Below are 19,277 nucleotides of genomic sequence, written 5' to 3'. Positions count from 1 at the left end.
TAAGGACAATTGCACAAATTTTTTTTAGCATCCAGGGACCCAGATGAACAACAGAATCATGTTTAATGCGCAGACCGTGAGACTATCAAGTCCAAACCCAAGTCTAACATTATATTAGCAGGTTATAGAGTGACGGATAAAAACATAATGGCTACACTGCATTTAAATAAACACACAACTACAGGATTTACTAAGTGCTATCATTTGTTTACTTTACAATTACCATTAATGTCAGTAAATATACAATTGAATAATATTAACTCAAGCAAAAGCATTTTAAAGCCACTAGAGGGTGGAAAACACTACTTTAAACTGCAGCACACAACTTAGTATAGTACAGAGGTCTATAGTAGGTTTTAAAGTCTTAACAGTGTTAAATAGTAACAGTAATAGTGTTAGAAGCAGTGCATCTCTACTGTCCTTGCAGCAGCAGTGCAACATTAAACACGTGTGGCATGTACCTAATTGCTCTAATTATCTTATCAGGCCACACCTGAAAGTGTAGCAAAAAGGCTTGTCTGGTGCGGATTACATGGCGGCTCATTACTCTTGTGCTGCTGCAGGTTGCCTTCAATAGCATAAAAATAGACTTACACATTTTTGTAGTAAGACCTATTTCTAAACTTCTTATGTTAACCAAAAGAAATCATCTTTGTCAGAATTCTTTAAATAATCCATAAATCCATTTTTGAAAATGTTCAAATGACTCATTTAAAGTTCAGCTGAAAACACTTTTTCTGGCAAAGTTACATGACAAACATAAATCAAATTAAACATCTGGGCTTGAAGCTCTTGTGCGTGCTGCTAATTCCTAAAATCAAACATTATGCTAACATTTGATTTATCAAAAACCATTTCTTACACATCATGCTTAACAACTAAAATGTCAGCAGTTGCCAGAATGTATGTTTTTTTGTAAACATCAAACCAGAGGGAAAAGGGGAGAATTAAAAAGATCTTGTCTTTTGTTTTATATGAAGGACAGAATCTACATGAACTGTTCAAATTTTATGTATTATTTATGAATGACGCCACATCACTGGGGACCTACTTACTTCTTGCTGTTGGCCAACTTGCGGTATTCACTTACAGTCATGGATTTCTTCTGTATGTTGTACTGAGTGAACAGACCTGACTGGCCAGTCACCACCTGCATTATAGGAGCTGGAATGACCATGTCTTCAATAGTGTCGTAGGACTTGCGTGGCTTCCAGCCCTTTGGGGGAATCACCTGAAAATGAAAAGTGGTAGTTATCAAATTAAATCAATTTTATTTATAAAGCACTTTTCCTACCAAAGGCAACACAAACTGCTTTACATGATCAAAACAGTTTATGCATATTAAATAAAACAAGCCTTCACACATCAAAGTAGCATAGCATTTATAAAAAAAAAATTCTAAAATTTAAAAAAAATTCATTGTTATCTTTCTCACATGTAGTCACACCGACATCAACACACATGTAGACAGAGCAGTGAACCCCTATTCTAGAATAATAAATTATATAATATACATATATATGTGTGTGTGTGTGTGTGTGTGTGTGTGTGTGTGTAGCCATCGGATCTTTAAATAATTAAAAGTAAGACATTAAAAAGAATAAATATAAATATTAAAATCTGGCTTGACGCTGCTGTGGGGAAATGAAGTTAACACTTAAATGTAGTAAGCTGACATTTAATACACTGTATATCTTAAGTTGCTAATGGGAATGAAGCTGTGCAAACAAGACTATTGCCTTTGTTTGCAGAGGACTATAATGAGTATGTAAAAGGAGGGGTTGCTGTCCTTACCTTTGCCAGGCCAGCACGATGGGCTCCCTGACTCTCCATGTAGACGATATATTTAGCAAAGTCTTTGAACTCCTCCATAGTGGGCCGAAATGTCATGATCTTGCAGCTGGGATTCTTGGCGGAGGCTGTGGATAGGGGTGGTGGCAGGGGTCCCAGTGGAGGGACTGAGGGTAGTTGAGAACCTGGAACAAGTTGTGGTGCCACATTTGGGTCTGTAGAGTGAGCTGGGGTGTGCTCTGAGGTCACTGCAGGATCAGGGGTTTCAGTGATTGCTGGGTCTTGGGTGGAACTCTGGTCCTGATCTGTACTGGAGCTGAGAGCAGGAAAGGGGGCTGGGACAGGATCAGGGAGTGAGACTGGGGTAGGGTTAGGAGCCGACATGGTGCCCATGGGCATGTCGGTAGCCATCAGGTCTTTAAAGGATTGCAGGTAAACCTGTAGGAAACAATCAGAAATGTTTTATTTAAATGCAAGGAACTGAGGTTAGCGTTAACAGCAAAACATAAATATAAACAACAAACTAAAATAATACATGCACACAATGAACCTTTACAGCTCTACCAAGACCACTTCTCTTTTTGACATTTTTGTTGTAGTTTGTTATTTAAATTACAATGGATATATGGCTGTTTTGTGTGTGAGCTGTGCTTTCATTTGAGTGTTCCTAATCCAGGAAATATGAAAATTGTAATTGATACTTTTTGCTGCCTCTTGGCCAGGACTCCCTGCAAAAGAGGTTTTTAATACCAATGGGACTTTCCTGGTTAAATAAAGGATAAATAAAATTAAAAAAAAATCTCTTCGCAACAATACTGGATGAACATGTATATACACCAATTTGCTGCATGAATTAAAATTACTGGTCATGCAAGCTAAACTGGGTGGAATCATCAGGGTGTTGAGTTTCCTTGTTTGGCAACAAACCATTAATTCCTCTAAATGGTGGCACACGATGTGCTCCTGCTTAAAGAAAAAAAAAGAAAGTGTTTTGTGGTTTTGCAGGGTGTAGATATTCAACATGCAAACATTTGGAATATATACCATTTTAGCCTGCAATGCTGTATCAATAAAGTTTACTTTATTTAAAAGTTCAGGGAATGAGCCATTATTTTTTCATTTTCAAGCAGTCTTGAATTATGAAAATTCCAACATTAGATGCAACTACCTTCCTGTTAGTAATAAAGAAGTTGGCAATGACGCGCAGAGCTGTTTGCAAACCACTGTTAAACAACATTTCACAACAGCCAACATCTGTGAATTTAATGGTGTAAATATAAGAAGAGCACGAAAAGCTAAAGATTACAACTTTTTGTCTGGAACTCAAACAAAAATGAGGTCTATTTCATATGATCTAGGTAAAGCTGGTATAACACAAGTCTACCATGATTATGCACTTTCATTTAAGAATAAAGCCTCCAGCACACATTTGTCACAAATCTATGAAGTAGTTCATCATCATACTGAAACATTTAGTTTTTTACAAAAGAACATGACAAGTGTTGTATAAAACACTCCTACTTCCTCATTTATATGTGTTTGTGAATGTTCTGGATCTGTGTTGGATTTGAATGTGTGTGTGTGTGTGTGCTGGAGTTGGGGTGTGACTGCAATGCTTCACCATTTCTTAAAAAACTCCCTTGTCTCTACGAAAAGATGTTAAATTAAAAGAACAGTTTCCCACAAACAGGTGCAACAGGTGTAATCTCTCTGAAGATCAACTTAGACCCTGTCAGTTACATTGGTGTCACCCAAACACAATGAAGAAACTATTTCTCAGCGGCTGTCTGCAACAGAGATGTGCAATATAGAACAGACATATCTCAGGAAACTAGTCCTGATATTTTCTGTATACAGTATTTATACAATAATAATTTAAAACTGTACTTTGCTATATATCATCATATTGTTATTTCCAGGCAAGTGTCAGACATTAATAGTTCTCTAAAAAATGATTTATTAAAACTATACATTAGTAACTGTTATTTGCATTGTATACAATACTATTATCAGACAACAGAACAAGTCAGAAACTATGACTCTAGATCCTGAGTAAAAATGGTAGCAGCTGTTTTCATTTCAATGTTTTACTGTTATCAAAACAAGAGAACAAACCTGAAGTTGTGACTTAAATGCAGCTGTAAACATTAACCACTAATCACTGACTAAATCACCATTTTTGACTTGCAAAATGCCCAAAGAAAACTTTTGTGCTTAAATTTCAGCTACAATGGGATGTACATGGAAAATCAAATCAAGCAATTTGTTGTTTTTGGGTCTGAGGCTATAATAATTTTTTTTCATTATTTTTACAAACTAAACATGCAAAAATTGAGAAAATAATTAGATATTTAATTCATAATGAAAATGATTCAATAGTTTTTGGATGAACTGTAACAGACTGACTCCTTCCCCACCAACTTAATTTGCTAAACATTTGATTTATAATTATGCATGTGTTAATAAATAAATAAAAAGCTAAACATGATAGTATAAAGTCAGCATGCTTCTGCTTTCATTTTGATTTTGCTTTAGACTTTTTTCTTTTCATATTGTAAGTACAATTTGTACACTAAATAAAAGTTTTTTTAACACATCCTTACAAGCCTTTCACCTGTATTTGTTTTTATGTGATGCAAATTTTTTTAACTTAAGTTAAGTGTAGCCCCAGGATAATCCACATACAACAGCAAAGTAAAGTTTTCATTTACAACCTTAAAAAAGTTACTGTTAAAATATCACTAGTTTTAATACTTTAGGCACTGTGAGTTCCTACTTTAACGCAAAACAAATTGAGACTACTACGTAGAAAGTCATTTGCATCAGACACAAAACCCTTCTGTGCTGAGAACATGAAAATCCAGTCCATTCCCATGTAGGTGAATGGAAAATCAATGGATTTATAAAAGACAAATGCATTATTTTAAGCAATATTCGCTGAATTAAATATACTGTTTTATAATTACATAAAAAAGTCTTCTGAAAAAACTATTCACAAATGCTAACAAGTAATAATACAAGTATTAATATATTTGAGATGAACAGTAGCTGCTCCAGACTTTTAAATCATCTCAGTAATGAACAGCATCATTTAAATAATGGTCCTTCTTCCGAAGGCCACATGACCCCCAGCTGCTTAGACAACAAAAAAGGGCCTACATGGCCCCTTTAACTGCATTTCGGCCTTACAACTTGTGTCAATGTTGAATCAAGTGTCCTTCTTTCTTGAAAGCAAAGATTATATCGTTTATGTATTATATCCCACACCTTGAGACCGATTTAATCAAATGTGCTTGTTTCACACTCCTGTGCGTCAGAATGTTAATTATTACTCATTGCTGCTAAAGGCGACGCTAGCCTTGCACAGCTGACATTAACTGCTAGCATTTTATTCAGCATGACAACAAAGAGGTGAAAATCCATAGCAGGCGCCCACTGCAATGAGTAAAATGCGGATAATGTAAAAACGACCTGTGCATTTTCTAAGTAATTATTCTATACAAGCCAACAATTACAATTTAAAGAGCTACAGTTTGCCGTGCTTTCACATTCGCTAGCATCTAGCTAACTGCTTCCATATCTGCATTTAGGGAAAAAAAAAACAAACACCGCGACGACTGAAGAGCACACATCACGATTAACCGACTTAACGACCCATGGTCTTGCATCAAATTAAACTTGTTGGAAGATATTACCTCCTGCAGCAGAAAGGGGTCCTTTTCTCTTTTCTGTTCAAATAATTTGTTCTCGTTTAGCAGATTCTCAGTATCGATTTTCTCCTAGCATTAGCTAGATGAGGCTGTTGAGGTTTAACGCCCACTTCCCAAATTGTTTCATGTGATTGGTTGGGTGACGTAGAGGCAGGCTTTGTTAGTGAGAATGTGCTAAATCTGGTTGGTTTCTTTATTATTGACATACAAATCGACCAATTGATTCACACGCTAACAACTACGCTTGATCAGATGCTTCTACGTGCCACACGCCACGCACGTACACACTAGCGAGTTTAGTAAAAGGGCTGTGAAGCTCCGCAGCCATCAGGAAAAACAAATTGCCCAGTGCAGGGAAATGTATTTACCTTCTCTCTTAAGTTTAGTGTTAAAAAAACTAACTACATGTAATGCTCAATTTTAGTCAGATTCCTTAAGATTTTGTGGATTTTAGCGGTCAGTAAGAAAGCTCAAAATTAGCCAACAATTACATGGTTTACTCTCCAGATCACTGTACGCCGACATTTTATCTTAAAAATGACTTCATAAACACCAATAATCCATAACCTGGCTACTGGCTAAAATTTTTATTAAAAAATTGAATATTTATGTCAGAAATATACCTATAACAAATATATAACACATTCATAAGAAATTAATAATACACATCCCACTCAAAAACAGGTACAGTATACCAAATTTGAAGTTATGTTTATTGAACAATGAAAACGTTTAGTCAAAATTCTGCACCAATGTGTGCAAGGAATTCTAAAACTACTAAACAAATCTAAAATTGCCTAAAATAATGTACAATTTCAGAGAATATACATTTTCCCAACCTATGAAAATATTCATCTTTCACAAGACATGAAGCACTTAGATTAGAATTGGTACACATCGTTTATCAACTTAAAAAAAATAATAAGTAAACGGACAAAAGGAATAGTAAAAAGCTGCTGATAAATTTAGTTCAGTTGAATTGCAACAAGATTTCAGGAACAGCATGTGCATTTACCCTAATATTTAATGAAGGCATTTCTTGCATTTTAAATGAGGTGAGGTATGAAGTGAAAACCAGCAAGAAAAAAGGATTGTACCCCTTCCCCCCATTATATATATATATATATAAAAAAAAATGGCAGTAAATAGATTATAAAAAAGGACAAAAAAAAATATATATATATACACATACGCACATACTTCAGCTTCATCAAAAAAAAAATTAAGTCACTAATCACATTTAGGTTTGAGTGTTAGGGACAAAATCTAGAGCTAGACAGATTGGAGTTCTACTTCCATCACATCTTTGGACTATTTAATCGCAAATCTTTCCAAAAGATGAGGGAATCTATATCTGTTAGGATAAAATTTTTCTTTTCAATTCATTATTATGTCTTTCAAAGTTTTATCAAACTCAGAAGCATTTTCCAACTTTAGGAAACTTCACATACAAAAAAAGAAAAAAAAAAAAAAAAAGAAAAAAAATCCTTTTGACAATATTAACGGGTTGATTAGTTAACGAGTTAAAAAGAAAAAGGCACAAATGAACAGTCCCCAGATAAAGACACCTCCTCTCAGACTAAAGCACGGGAAAGCAGAATCTGTTCTCATCCACTTTGTGCTTGTAGATTTTGGTTTAGTCTGCATTTTAAGAAGCAGTTAAAGTCTCAACTTTTGTTCACTTGTCACAAAGTACAATTTAAATCTAATCATGCCAGAACCAATTAAAATTAATCAAAGTCTTAAATCCACAATTAGATCTTTTTGAAGATTGCACCAGAAATATATGACCAACTAAAGAAAATAACAGAGAGAAATAACGAGAACGTAAACAGCCAATAATGGCCTCAAACAAAAGCTTTTCCAGCTTTGGGAAACGGCTTAAAAATCACACTGACTAAACCTTAACAAGTGTGAAACATGGAAGAATTATTAAAAGGGGGGTGGAGTGTCAAATTACTGACATTAGCAATAGTTAAATGGCATAAAACACTTAATCAAGATTGGCATCCTTAATGGTATAATGGCACAGTCTATTACAAAGAAATTCTCAACTTATCAAAAGTACAACATGGCGGATCCAAGGTGAAAGTGGCAGCATTTCAATCCACAAATATTGTAGTTCTTTAATCATAGAAAATATATTAAAAGAAACAGATTCTTTAATCGCCTCTGCTGAAAATGCCCCTTACGGTTTTCATTGCGCTTCCTCGAGGTCTTGGTAAGCAAAACCAATGATCATCGGCCATTGCTGTACCCGGGGAAAAACTGATTTAGAATGTCTTGCAGAGCTTTGTTGACGGACATGGAGTAGTTTTTCCCCAGGTCATGTCTGCAGGCTGGACAGGTGTACACTTCTGCCCTGAAGGACCGTTGAAGACATTCCTAAAGTGAAACACAACATAAAAACATTAGTTCTCCACAGATTGTTGCTGTTAAATTTCAGAGAAACTTGCCAGAGGTGCAGGAGGTAGGTATGAAGTAGATATGCATTAAAAGATAACATGCAATCAAATAATTTATGCTAACAATCCTAATCCTTCCATTATCTTTTTAGGTCAGTAGTATGATTAGTTTCCAAGTACAATCTGGTCATATTAAAAGAAAAAGATTTGCTGAATGTTTTCTCATTTTCCACAACATAACTTTAGGAAAGATCATCCAAAGTATACTACATAGTGGCAATGTATCCATGGAGGTCTTAGCCCTTTTAAGACCATCTATAAAATATGGCGAGAAGACTCCCTTAACTTGATGTTATGTTATCAGAGGAGCAACAGTGCATCTAGAGTAGCACATTTCTCTAACCCAGCTCCTCCAAAGGGCTCTTACCCACCAGCAATCAGAAGTCAGAAATGTCTGACACATTACTGAACCTCTGTTTGTCTTGAATTTTTGACCACAGCTTTTTGGGATGATTCAGGAAGCCGAGTCACAAATAGATCTGATTGTGACAAAGCTCACAAGTCCATACACAGATGATCAGTTCAACTGTTTAACTGCTTGCACTGCTTATTTAGAGGCATAACAACTTGACACCTCTCCATTCTGCCTCCTTTCCTGACTAAAGAGCAGCAAAAACCACACCTTGAGAGGCCAGCGTAAAAAGAAAAATGCTTTGAAAATCAGTCCATTTGCAGCGGCCACTAATCTTAATTAACCAAATAAGTTTAACTTTCTTACCCTGCAGACATTGTGCTGGCACTCTGTGGTGACGGGCTGGTAAACCACCTCTTGGCAGCAAATGCAGAGGAAAACTTCTTCAACTTTGCTCAAGAATTTCTGTAGGAAAATATTCAAAATCAAAAATGTTGTCAGATACTTAAACACTTGTGTTGCAACTTGGTTAAAAAAAAATAAAGAAAAGAAAAGAAAAACTACATCAACAAGCTCAAATGCTTGCCAACAAGTTTGTAAATTTTATTTACTTTGTAGCATGCAAAAAAAGGACACTTGCAGCTTCCCTAAATTAACATGTAATGAATCTGATAAATTGGTCAAATTTGAAGGTTTTTCCTGCCGTAAGCGTCGCCATGGTCTCAGCTGCAGTAACATACAAAGCTATCATTTGTAAAACTGCTTCGAATTTTAACTTCAGCACATTACTGTGTGAGAAAACTTTGCTACTGTGCACCTCCATAGAAAATGCAAAAAACATTTGCTTAGCACTAATGGCTCCACTAGCATTGTGCAGCTCAAGTAGTGGTTTTGCATAGGAAATTTTAGTTCAGAGCATTTTATAAACTCTTGTGGTCATCTAATGACATGTACTGCCATGCTCACCGGTCCGAGTGACAGAGACCCCATGGCTTCATCCCACAGCTTCTTGTTTTGCTTATCACTCTTGATGAGGGCTTTCTGTGCCTGGGAAAGCTTATACACCTCCACTTTGATCTTCTTAGGAGACTTGGCTGGTGAGGTCTTTGGGGATTCTGAAAAAAACCAAGACACATTTTTCCATTTATTAGGTCTTTTAGATTAGATTAATAGTTTTTGCTCCAACATCAGTCTGCCACCTGCACCCTCAGATTGTGATCACCTTTTCCAAATGTGTCCTTTTCCATGTTAGTTTAATCATATTCAACCATAAATGCATGGCCTTGGGGTAATTTGCAACAAAGAAAAAAAGAAAAGAAACCAAAACTACAACCCATCAACTTGGCATAAAGAACATACCAGTGCCCTGAGATTTTCTCTTCCTCTTTGCCTTGCTGGGTGTCGCTTCCTCCTCTACTTCATTTTTGTTCTCTTTTTCTTTCTGATAGCCGGCAGGATACTACAACAGGAGTCCACACAATCAGTTTTAAACAATATAAGCATGTTAATGAGAGTCAACAGTAATTTGACTACCTGATGCAACACTCTGCATTTACCAGCTTACATAGTCACCTGCTCAGTCACTGCAACAAAACAAGTGCATGCAGAATGAAATCAATGATCTTAACCTGAATGGTGAGACCAAGCTTCTTGATGCGTTCTTTGCCATCTCTGGTCCAAGGCGCCGGCTCGTCATCATCGCGCTTTAGCAGGTACCTCCAGACCAGGAAACCAGACTTGCCTTTATCTGGCCAGTACTTGACCACCTATAGAAAATGAAAAATATAACACATTTTATCGGTATAGTTAGTTAACCAACACCCTTGCGTTTTAAAGTTGGTACATCTGCACCTATAGGCACATGCTGACATCTTCCCTTCCCAAATAACGGTATGAAAACCAGTTTGGTGTTCTCTCATACCTTGTATATACCATCATATCGGTTTCCTTCCTCAGGGCAGTATTTACTGTGCTTGCGTCCCTTGCAGTTGCGCACGACTCTTACTGGTTTCCCTTCCTTCCAGTTTTTGGACTCTGCTCCATTTTTGTCATTGACAGGGACGTTGCAGTTGAGAGCCAGAGCTCTAATGGGCCCCAAAAACAAAACAAAAAAATTACTATACAGAAAACAAAATCAAAGCCTAAACAAAATGCCATAAATTGAAAGTCCATGACATTTGTCTTTCACTGCCATACCTGTTCATGTGGGTAAGTGTCTGATCACATGACTGCTCAGCAGTTCTCTTGTTTCCAGATAGATCTCGCCCTCCTGAGCCAGTGTAAGTGAACTCATTACCATCATCCTATAGGGAAACATAAATATTACACACAAGAAATAACACTACAACAGTTACGTAAGTAAAGTTTTTTTTCCACATAAATTTGAGACACACATTCAATGAGACTGGGATAAGATTGCCCTGAAAACTGACAGAAAGCAGCACCCAATAAAGAAGCGTACCACATCATCCTCATAGCCTCCTGCCAGGACCAAAGAGTAAGCACCATCATTGCTCCTGCCATGAATTCCAGCAACATGAGGCCTGTGGACACCAGATTCACTGACCTGGAAGAAATAAAAATAAATAAAGGAGCAACATTATTGTAGGTTGTTACAGATTTTTCTCAATTTATCCACTTTATTAATAAATTTGTAGCTTGTGTTGGATCCCCAGCGTCAGATGTCTTCATTATTGTCTTACTAAAGAACAAACTTTAAATTAACATTTTAATTACATGTTTTATTTACAGTTCAGCAAGTGTTTATAGATTTCATGCGACTCTTAAATAACCCTAATGAATTTCAAGTTCATGTTTTGGTGCAACAGAGTTAGACTGGCCTGCACTCTGAACTTCCACAGAGAGCCAACAGGGATGCCAGGTATTGGGCCGTAATGGTTGGACGGGACAATGGTGCACTGCTTGGTTCGACCCACACATGCCATTCCCTGAAAGGTGAGAAATTTCAATTCAAGACTTGTGGCATTTCAGTTCCTAGAAATAACCAAGTCTAGTCATAATTTTACACATGTAAATAAATTAATTAATTACATAAATGTATGTATTTTTTTTTTAGATATATGAACAAGATTTGCTGCCCATCACCTTGCCCCAGTCCCTCTGGCTTGAGGAGCTAGCAGAAGCCATTTTAGCTTTCTTCTTGCTCTCCTTGAGCTTCTCTCCTGCCAACACAACCTCGCTGGTGTCATTACGGCAACCTGGGCAATACCTGAGATAGTAAAAGATGTAAAAGTCAATCTCACCATTGTGATAAATCTTCCAGACAGTGACAGAAGAGGTACAAGTAGGGGCTCAGAAATAAGACCTGTGTATATCCCATTGCAGATCAAGTCTAAAAACAAAACATTTCTACAAAGTGGAATATTACATCACCATATTAGCTATAAAATCAATTCAATTGTTAAGATTTGAACGGTAATTTCCCAACTTGATAGGTAATCTGTTTGTCCTGAATACACTGTGGAATGAAGAATCTACTAACCAGTCCTCATCTTCGGGGATGGAGGTCAGTGGAGGATTCAGACAGTAAGTGTGATAGGCCATGTCACACTCGTCACACAGCAACTGTTTGTCAGGATCCTGCTTGATGCCGCAGATATGGCAGTTACACCAGCGACAGTTCTTCTTTGGATCATCCTTACAGTGTTTGCACTCAGGTCCATTTGATCCTGGACAGTACAGATATTACATACTGTATTTAATTATACAGCAAATTTAAAAAAGGTATCAAACATCCATGCCAAGAAGCTTCCAAGACAAATCTTGATGTTTTACATGTCAACTTCTGTCAACTCCAGTAGTGAAAAGATACTATTGGGATCTGTCACTCAATGCCGAATTGCAATGTAAAAATTAAACCTACTTTTTAATGGACTCTCAGACCCAGCTGGGGTGTCACTCAAAGACCCAGGCTCCTCGATTTTGTAGATTTCCGTTATAAACATGATACGGCAGTCATTGAGAGAGTCACCAGCATCACTGCGAACAAAAACAAATGGTCAAAGTTTCCTACAAAGCAGTAATATAGTTGCACATTTGATGTCCAATATTATAAATATAATACTCCACAACATGACGACATGAAAACAGAAAATCTGCATCTACTGCTTGTGGCTTTACAAACCCAACAAACTGCGATAATGTTAGAATGACACTTCCAAAGACAATGCCTACCTGCCACCACAGATAGCTGAGAAATATTTTACAATAAAGCTCATGACAACTGACCCTGCGAAATATTATGATTCATGATCTCTTATGGGACTGTACCCTTACCCAAGAATGATCTTGGCATAGATCTCCCGCAGAGTACGAGTCTCCCGCTTCCTCTGGATCTCAGCATCGTACCAGTATCCACGTTCCTTAGGGTCATCAGGGTTGTAGTTGACCATAACAATCATTCCTGGTTCCAGCTGGTGCCACTGGTACACTGTACGGGCCCTTGGGCGAACATCCTTAGCCAGAAGCTGAATCACTCCATTCTCTGGATAACTAACAATTAATGCAGTAATGTGTCATTTAGTAGCTCAACTAAAAGACATTTGTCATCACAGTTCGCGTGGTTCTGCAGTCTTGTCTACTTTATGTATTATAGGAAATTTGCCATTTGATCTTTATTAATACACCACTAGAAGGCAAATCTGGGTTGACTGTGATATGATTGTCTTAATCTAGACAATACTGACATTTTTGCAGGACAAGATTCTTCCAAGTGAAAATCTAACAATAGATAGCTTTTGAGAAAAGATCAAAACTAACAAAACGGATACTTACTCTTCATATTTAACATGGTACAGGATCTCTTCCTCGTCTGCATCAGCAGCCTCTTTGGGTGTTTTAGTCGTTTTTGTTACACTGACGATCTGGGCCTCAAACCACGCTCCCATGTTTAGGTCTCTTGCATCCACTAACTCGTTGATCTTCAAACACAGAAAAGACAGAGTTGCAAACTAATCAAAAAGTTTTACAACAAGCTGTATCTTTCCATAGCAATTAGTAAATAAGACATTCCTTCACTAAAAAAACAATAAAACATACATTTATAAGTTTAGCTCATAAAATTAAACATCATAATGCCTGTAACAGCTGTCTTTTCTGATTAACATTATTTGTACATTCGTGCAGGAAGTGCACTACACTAACAGCCATCACAACTAAAAACAAGGAGATGAAATCGACACTCAAACGACAACACAGAAAACAGTAGAGCAAAGTCGGTCCTCAAGGGCCGCTGTCCTGCAGGTTTTAATGTTTCCTTGCTCCGACACACCGGACTCAAATTAAATGTCTCCAATGGCATATAAACTTTTGCACAATGACTCAAACATTGAAACAAAAAAATGAAACATTGAAACTCTGCAAGATTGTGGCCCTTGAGGACCAAAGATGGACAGCCCTGCAGTAGAGGTACCACGTTACTGTTTTCCACAGACTTCTGTCCTGGTTTCAAAAATGCTGCTTTTTAAATATAAATCTAAAAATCTAAAAAATAAAATGCATTACACACATTAAACCTGCAGCCACACAGATGAATGAGCAACGTACCCCAGCATTGCATTATCCTTTGAAAAAGTCTTTTTGATAAGACCTTAATGCTAGAGAATTTTGAACAATGGCCGCTTTCTCACATCTGTACAGCTGATAATGTACAGCATATTGTTGGTATTGATGTCAAATATTCAGTTTTTGAAAGTTGCAGAAATGGTCAAATGGCCTCCCTCAATCTGATGTCTGAAAGCCGTGGGATATTATAAGTTTTTGAAGCCATTTAGTATTTATGAAGAACAGCAGCTCATACTGTTGGAGCCACGAGGAAGGCCAGAACACAACAATATAACTTTAACATAATTCTGCATCCACATTTTTAAAGCACTTTACGCACTTCATGTCACATACATTTTCTTTTCTACACAGATTTGAACACTGAAATTCTTAAATAAATTTGGTTTTAACCCAGCAAAAGTACAGCCATTTTTAACCAATAAACATGGCCCCAATCTAATCTTGACCAAAATCTTTAAAAACGTACCTTGTAAAGTCCAAATCCTGGGTCGATGAGCTCTGGAGTGTTTGTCTGAGCAGAGGTACCAGCAGTCTGACCCTCTACCTCACCATGAGTCGAGTTCTTGTCAGACTCACTTTGAGTTGAACCACAGCCAGAATCAGAATCAGAGAGCTCAGCTTCTTTGTCCTTGCTTTTTACAATATTGGGAGGGGGCATCTCCTGCCTAACAAGCAGCTGGACTATGTCGTTTAGCCCCACATTATAATCAAATATGGTATGGCCGTCTTCCATCTGATATTTAGGGGGGGGAAAAAAAACACAAACAATATTATTAAAAAACAGAAATAAATCAACATTTTCCCTATTTTCTTGAAGTGGTTTTTCAGTTTTCATAAATCTATGATTGTAACTGTCCAACAATAACAGTCCCTTCACAGAAACGTGAAGAGTGGATGAAATAAGCTTAAACAAACCAAATTATTCTAACATGTTATCCTTGAGAGTTTTGCAATTTCTGGACTCACAGAGATATAAAAACAACCAACTATGAAGAACAAAGGTACTCTGAACAAACATTTCACCATGCTGCCTCACCTGCTTGCCACGATAGAAGAGCCTCTGCCTCTCTGGCTCCACCTTGAAGAGCTCCATGATTTTCAGACGCAGCTCATCCACTTTGGTGAGTTTGGACAGGGAATCCACCCGGTGGGTTTCCTTCCCATCCATTGTGCGCACTTGAATCCACATTGCAGCTGCCCTGCGTAAACACCCAAATCACAGTGACCTTACAGCAAAGGGTTAATCCTTTTAGCACTTGTATTACCATCTATAATCAAAATCACCTTTACTGAATGATCTGATTTCATGAATCATTTTACTAAAGCGGGCATTTTAATAATGTAAGGAAACAGTGTTTATTTAATACGCTGAACATCACCGAATGAGAAACAAGAGTGATTTGAGGTGGACTGTCTCTGGTTTAAAAGAATGGGAGCCAAAAATGCAGGTGACGCTGATTAACAAACATCACCTACTGTATGTTACAAGTCTGACAAGGTCCAAAATAAATCTGTTCATTACTAGTTGCTAGTGCTATGTTAATACTAATATGCTCCAATTGTGAATAGTGCTTTATGGTTAACATAAAGTCTTAAATATCTGTCTAATCAGATCTAAGTGTGCCTGGAAACAGCAACACAGCACTATTCATATCTTCTGAAATCATTTTGCAACCAAATGATGCTCATTCCCCATCTACCTGCATGTGTAAGCCAATACCTACAGCTGACAGGCATTCAGCGTTATGCTGACCAATAAGGGAGTTTTTACACAAAAAATGGCAACCTCATTCTCTATGTGTTCAAACTTCAAATGAATGTTTCCGGGTTTTGTTAAGCTTTTCATCCAAAACACGCCAGGACTGAAATGCCTGCAGTTTCCTTTTAAACTGAGAGATACACTAAACAAGTGTTTGCTTTATAACCAGAAATATTTCTCTCTCCCTCTCTTCCTGAGAAGTGTACTGTATTGTGCAGCTGCAAGTAGTGGGTTGTCACTTCATCGGAAAATCAGAAAGGGAGGGAACAGTCCGATTTAAATACAGTGCGGGAAACTGAAGCTGCAGGCCACGCCCCGTTCTTTTAAAAGCACATCCGGACGCGAGGGAGTGCTAGCAAACAATGTGCCGTCGCTCACTGACAATAAAACACAGCGATATACTACTTATGTTTACGTCTGGATGGAATATTAATCCTACAGAGACATGTTTTCTAGAAATATTCGTGTTGGGGTCATTCTAAATAGTCCGGGGATGGCTTAGTGGCTGCTTGTTTTTACTTTTGCGCTCTCAGCTGAGGTCTTGCTCCCCTGATGGCTCGAAGTAAACCCATGGCAGTGAATGAAAAATACACCAACTTTGTCTTTAAAAAAACACACATTATTCTACTCATGGGACACTAAATTTAGTATACAATTAATTTAATTTAGCAGAATAAAAATGCTATTGCGTTGCAAGGCAAAACAGACAAACAGGAAAATGAGCTATTTTTTTGGTTAGCGTACTTGTTTTTTATCTATTGAGAGCGTTGCATGTACAATGCAAACACACTTTAACATGCGGTGTATGTTATTTACATGAACAACAAACAAAATGAGCAATCTAACAGCTCGCTGTGCTCAAGTACATCGCCCACCCATATCAACGCTTATAGCATACCACGTTACAGTTTATTGTTACAGAGCTTTATAATAAACTAAATCCATGTAAGCGACCACAGTAGTCAAAAGCAAAAAATCTGCCCCGATTATTGAAATTTTAATGTTTCTGAACTACATATTAAGCTGAATGCCCACTTTAGTACAGATAATAATAAAATAAGATAGGACTTTGTCAAGTTAGCTAACCTTACTATGCTAGCTACTGAGTAAAGATGTCAATGAAAACCATTTTAAAAGTTAACAGAACACGCATGAAAAACTGTTTTACCTGTTTGGTCGTCCAAATAAAACCAATAAATTGACGTTTAAAGAATAACGTGAACGGTTTCCCCCAAACAACTTCTTTGAAAGGTTGGTGCGACCAACTCTCTGCCTTGGTAGATTTCGATCAATGAGTTATTCTTCAAGACTTTGACATCCCGCCTGCTCTAAAAGTACAGCTTCACCATTGGCTGCTTTTTTCTAAATATATTAACTTTATTGGATAGTAGAGCTGTCAATCTGAATAGTGACTGGAGCTTAGCGTCAGCGCGCGAAACGACCAACTCGTGGGTGCAACTCGCCTGCGGATATTTATCGCGAGATTATGGAGTGTCCTACAAACCGGTAATCCAGAAAAAGACAGATGGTGGGTCCAGTAAACAACCTCACTGTTACCTCTCAAATGTGTCTTCTTCTTTATGCTGTTTGCGAATGAATTTCCTCTGTCAAACTAGTCATCTTAATATGCGGAGATACCGATTAGACTTTCATTATTTAATTTACCATGTGTACCTATATCACTTTCAGTTTGGCGGGCTCAAAGTAAAAGAGGCCAAGTCAGATAAAGATTAAAACGAGAAGTGTCGGCACAGGTGCGAGGAAAACTGAATTCCGGTACGTGGGAGAGACTGAGACTTTGCAACATACGCTTACGAGCAACATGTGCCTCCTTCGCTTGTGCATTCCAAAAGTAGAAACTTCTCTTTGATTTTATCATATAGTTTTCCTATGGTTTGCAAAAGTCTGTTGATCATGAGCTCAGCTTTAATTGGTGGGAGAAAAAAGCTAGAAAAAACAGCTCTGGGGGCGAAAGAGTTTATTAGCAGGAAGCATCTGCTGGACAGATATATTACATATATCAGGTACATAAAACATATGTACATGCCTGCTATAAAAATAAATAAATAAAAACATGAGACTTTTAATATTGCATTTTAGTACATTTGTAGTCTTCAAATCCAGAAACTTGATGAGATGCAGACTAAAATACTAGAATATAAAGAATTTGTGTTCTTTTATGCTATGGCCATTGCAAAACAAATGGAATAATCTGCACTTACTATACATAGTGTATTTTAACCAAAGTAATGTATCTCCCATGTACTTTAATTACTCATTAACAAACATACAAATTCCAGTGTACAAGGTACTTGTAGGCCTTCAGACACAACTTGCAGGCTTAGGGTTGAACCAACAACATTGTGAGAAGCAACTGTATCACTTGAGCCACAGCCAGTGGAAAACAGGGTAAATAATTAGCCAAATTATCAATAAATAAGGCCATACACCATAAAGAAGTTATTGACAGACACAACACAATTAGAGAATTGCAAATATAATTTCTAAAGAAAAAAAAGGAAAATCACAGCTACCACATCATTATTGTTCTAAATCTAAGAAAAGCAACTTTTAAAAAGTTACAAATGCTTTTTTCATTCACTCCTGGGGCCACCATACATAACCCTGCCATCAAATAGAAGTCATTTTTCATTAGTTTTCCCCATTATATGATCTTTAAGATAGCAAGCCTTCTTTTTTAACAGAGACCAGGACTGGTATTTAAAACTGCTCCTTTAATACTTCAGAAAGACTTCAATTAAATGAAATGAAAAATATTTTATTTATCCCAGAGGTAAATTACAAATAATCAGTAGGTTCTTGAAAAGATTCATGTTGTTATAGCATCCACTATTAGCACAGCTTTATAGCTGTTTAGCTAACAATGTTACAAGCACTAATTTAGCCTAAATGCCACTGGTGTAGCTAGTTCTTCTATTAAAGCTTTTATTGGCAATGTAGAAGTTGTGTTAGGTGTTTTAGTCATCCTAGACAGCACTCTTTCCTTTCACTCCCACATTAACAGTATCACCCGGTCTGCATATTTTCACTTGAGAAACATTTCTTGTCTCCGTTCCTCTTCCACCCCCCACACCACTGCCATCCTCGTCCACAGTCTTGTTACCTCCCGGATTGACTATTACAACTCTCCCCTCTTTGGTCTTCCCAATAAATCCCTCCAGAAACTGCAGCTCCTCCAAAACTCTGTGGCACGCATCATTACATGGACCCCTACTACTCACCACATCACCCCCATCTTACAACAACTTCACTGGCTCCCTGTAAAACAAAGAATTATCTTCAAAATTCTCCTCATTACATTCAAAGCACTCCACAATCTGGCCCCACCATATATATCTGATCTTCTGCACATTGCCACTCCGGTCCGTTCACTTCGCTTCTCCTCCTCTCTCCAGCTTCTTGTCCCCCCTGCCAGTCTCATCACTATGGGGAGGCAAGCATTCAGCCGCTCTGCTCCCCATCTCTGGAACTCTCTTCCCCTTGACATCCGTACCATAGACTTTCTTCCTCTCTTCAAATCACAACTCAAAACACATTTGTTCAGACAGTCCTATGCCATCTAGTCACTCTCCATCATCATGTTGTCCTCCGTTCCG

At 37.5% G+C, this 19,277-nt stretch overlaps 2 protein-coding genes across 4 annotated transcripts in view; both read right to left on the bottom strand.

Moving 5' to 3' along the window:
- kdm4b (lysine (K)-specific demethylase 4B) overlaps nucleotides 1–5,624 on the bottom strand; it is a 40,810-nt gene extending 35,186 nt beyond the window's left edge. For 2 of the 3 annotated variants that reach the window (XM_042006139.1, XM_042006140.1), the window contains exons 1-3: nucleotides 5,487–5,619; nucleotides 1,795–2,229; nucleotides 1,056–1,231 (exon numbers count right to left, since the gene is read on the bottom strand). In XM_042006139.1, the coding sequence (XP_041862073.1) occupies nucleotides 1,056–1,231; nucleotides 1,795–2,202 (584 nt within the window). In that variant the 5' untranslated portion in view covers nucleotides 2,203–2,229; nucleotides 5,487–5,619. Of the gene's footprint in view, nucleotides 1–1,055; nucleotides 1,232–1,794; nucleotides 2,230–5,486 lie in introns of all 3 variants that reach the window. The other variant, XM_042006141.1, reaches the window with a different exon arrangement.
- Nucleotides 5,625–6,196: 572 nt separating this feature from the next.
- On the bottom strand, nucleotides 6,197–16,975 carry uhrf1 (ubiquitin-like with PHD and ring finger domains 1). Its single transcript, XM_042007370.1, has 17 exons — nucleotides 16,829–16,975; nucleotides 14,938–15,100; nucleotides 14,368–14,634; nucleotides 13,113–13,258; nucleotides 12,615–12,830; nucleotides 12,202–12,317; nucleotides 11,821–12,007; nucleotides 11,424–11,547; nucleotides 11,159–11,266; nucleotides 10,780–10,884; nucleotides 10,515–10,621; nucleotides 10,240–10,402; nucleotides 9,947–10,084; nucleotides 9,678–9,777; nucleotides 9,285–9,433; nucleotides 8,685–8,783; nucleotides 6,197–7,886 (listed from the first exon to the last, which is right to left on the bottom strand). Exons 2-17 carry the CDS (start codon nucleotides 15,088–15,090, stop codon nucleotides 7,740–7,742), a joined length of 2,325 nt encoding a protein of 774 aa, XP_041863304.1. The 5' UTR covers nucleotides 15,091–15,100; nucleotides 16,829–16,975; the 3' UTR covers nucleotides 6,197–7,739.
- Nucleotides 16,976–19,277: the final 2,302 nt, after the last annotated feature.

The sequence above is a fragment of the Melanotaenia boesemani genome, chromosome 14 (genome assembly GCF_017639745.1).
Source record: "Melanotaenia boesemani isolate fMelBoe1 chromosome 14, fMelBoe1.pri, whole genome shotgun sequence".
NCBI classification, from domain to species: Eukaryota; Metazoa; Chordata; class Actinopteri; order Atheriniformes; family Melanotaeniidae; genus Melanotaenia; species Melanotaenia boesemani.
This window is presented reverse-complemented; position numbering and strand designations above follow the sequence as displayed.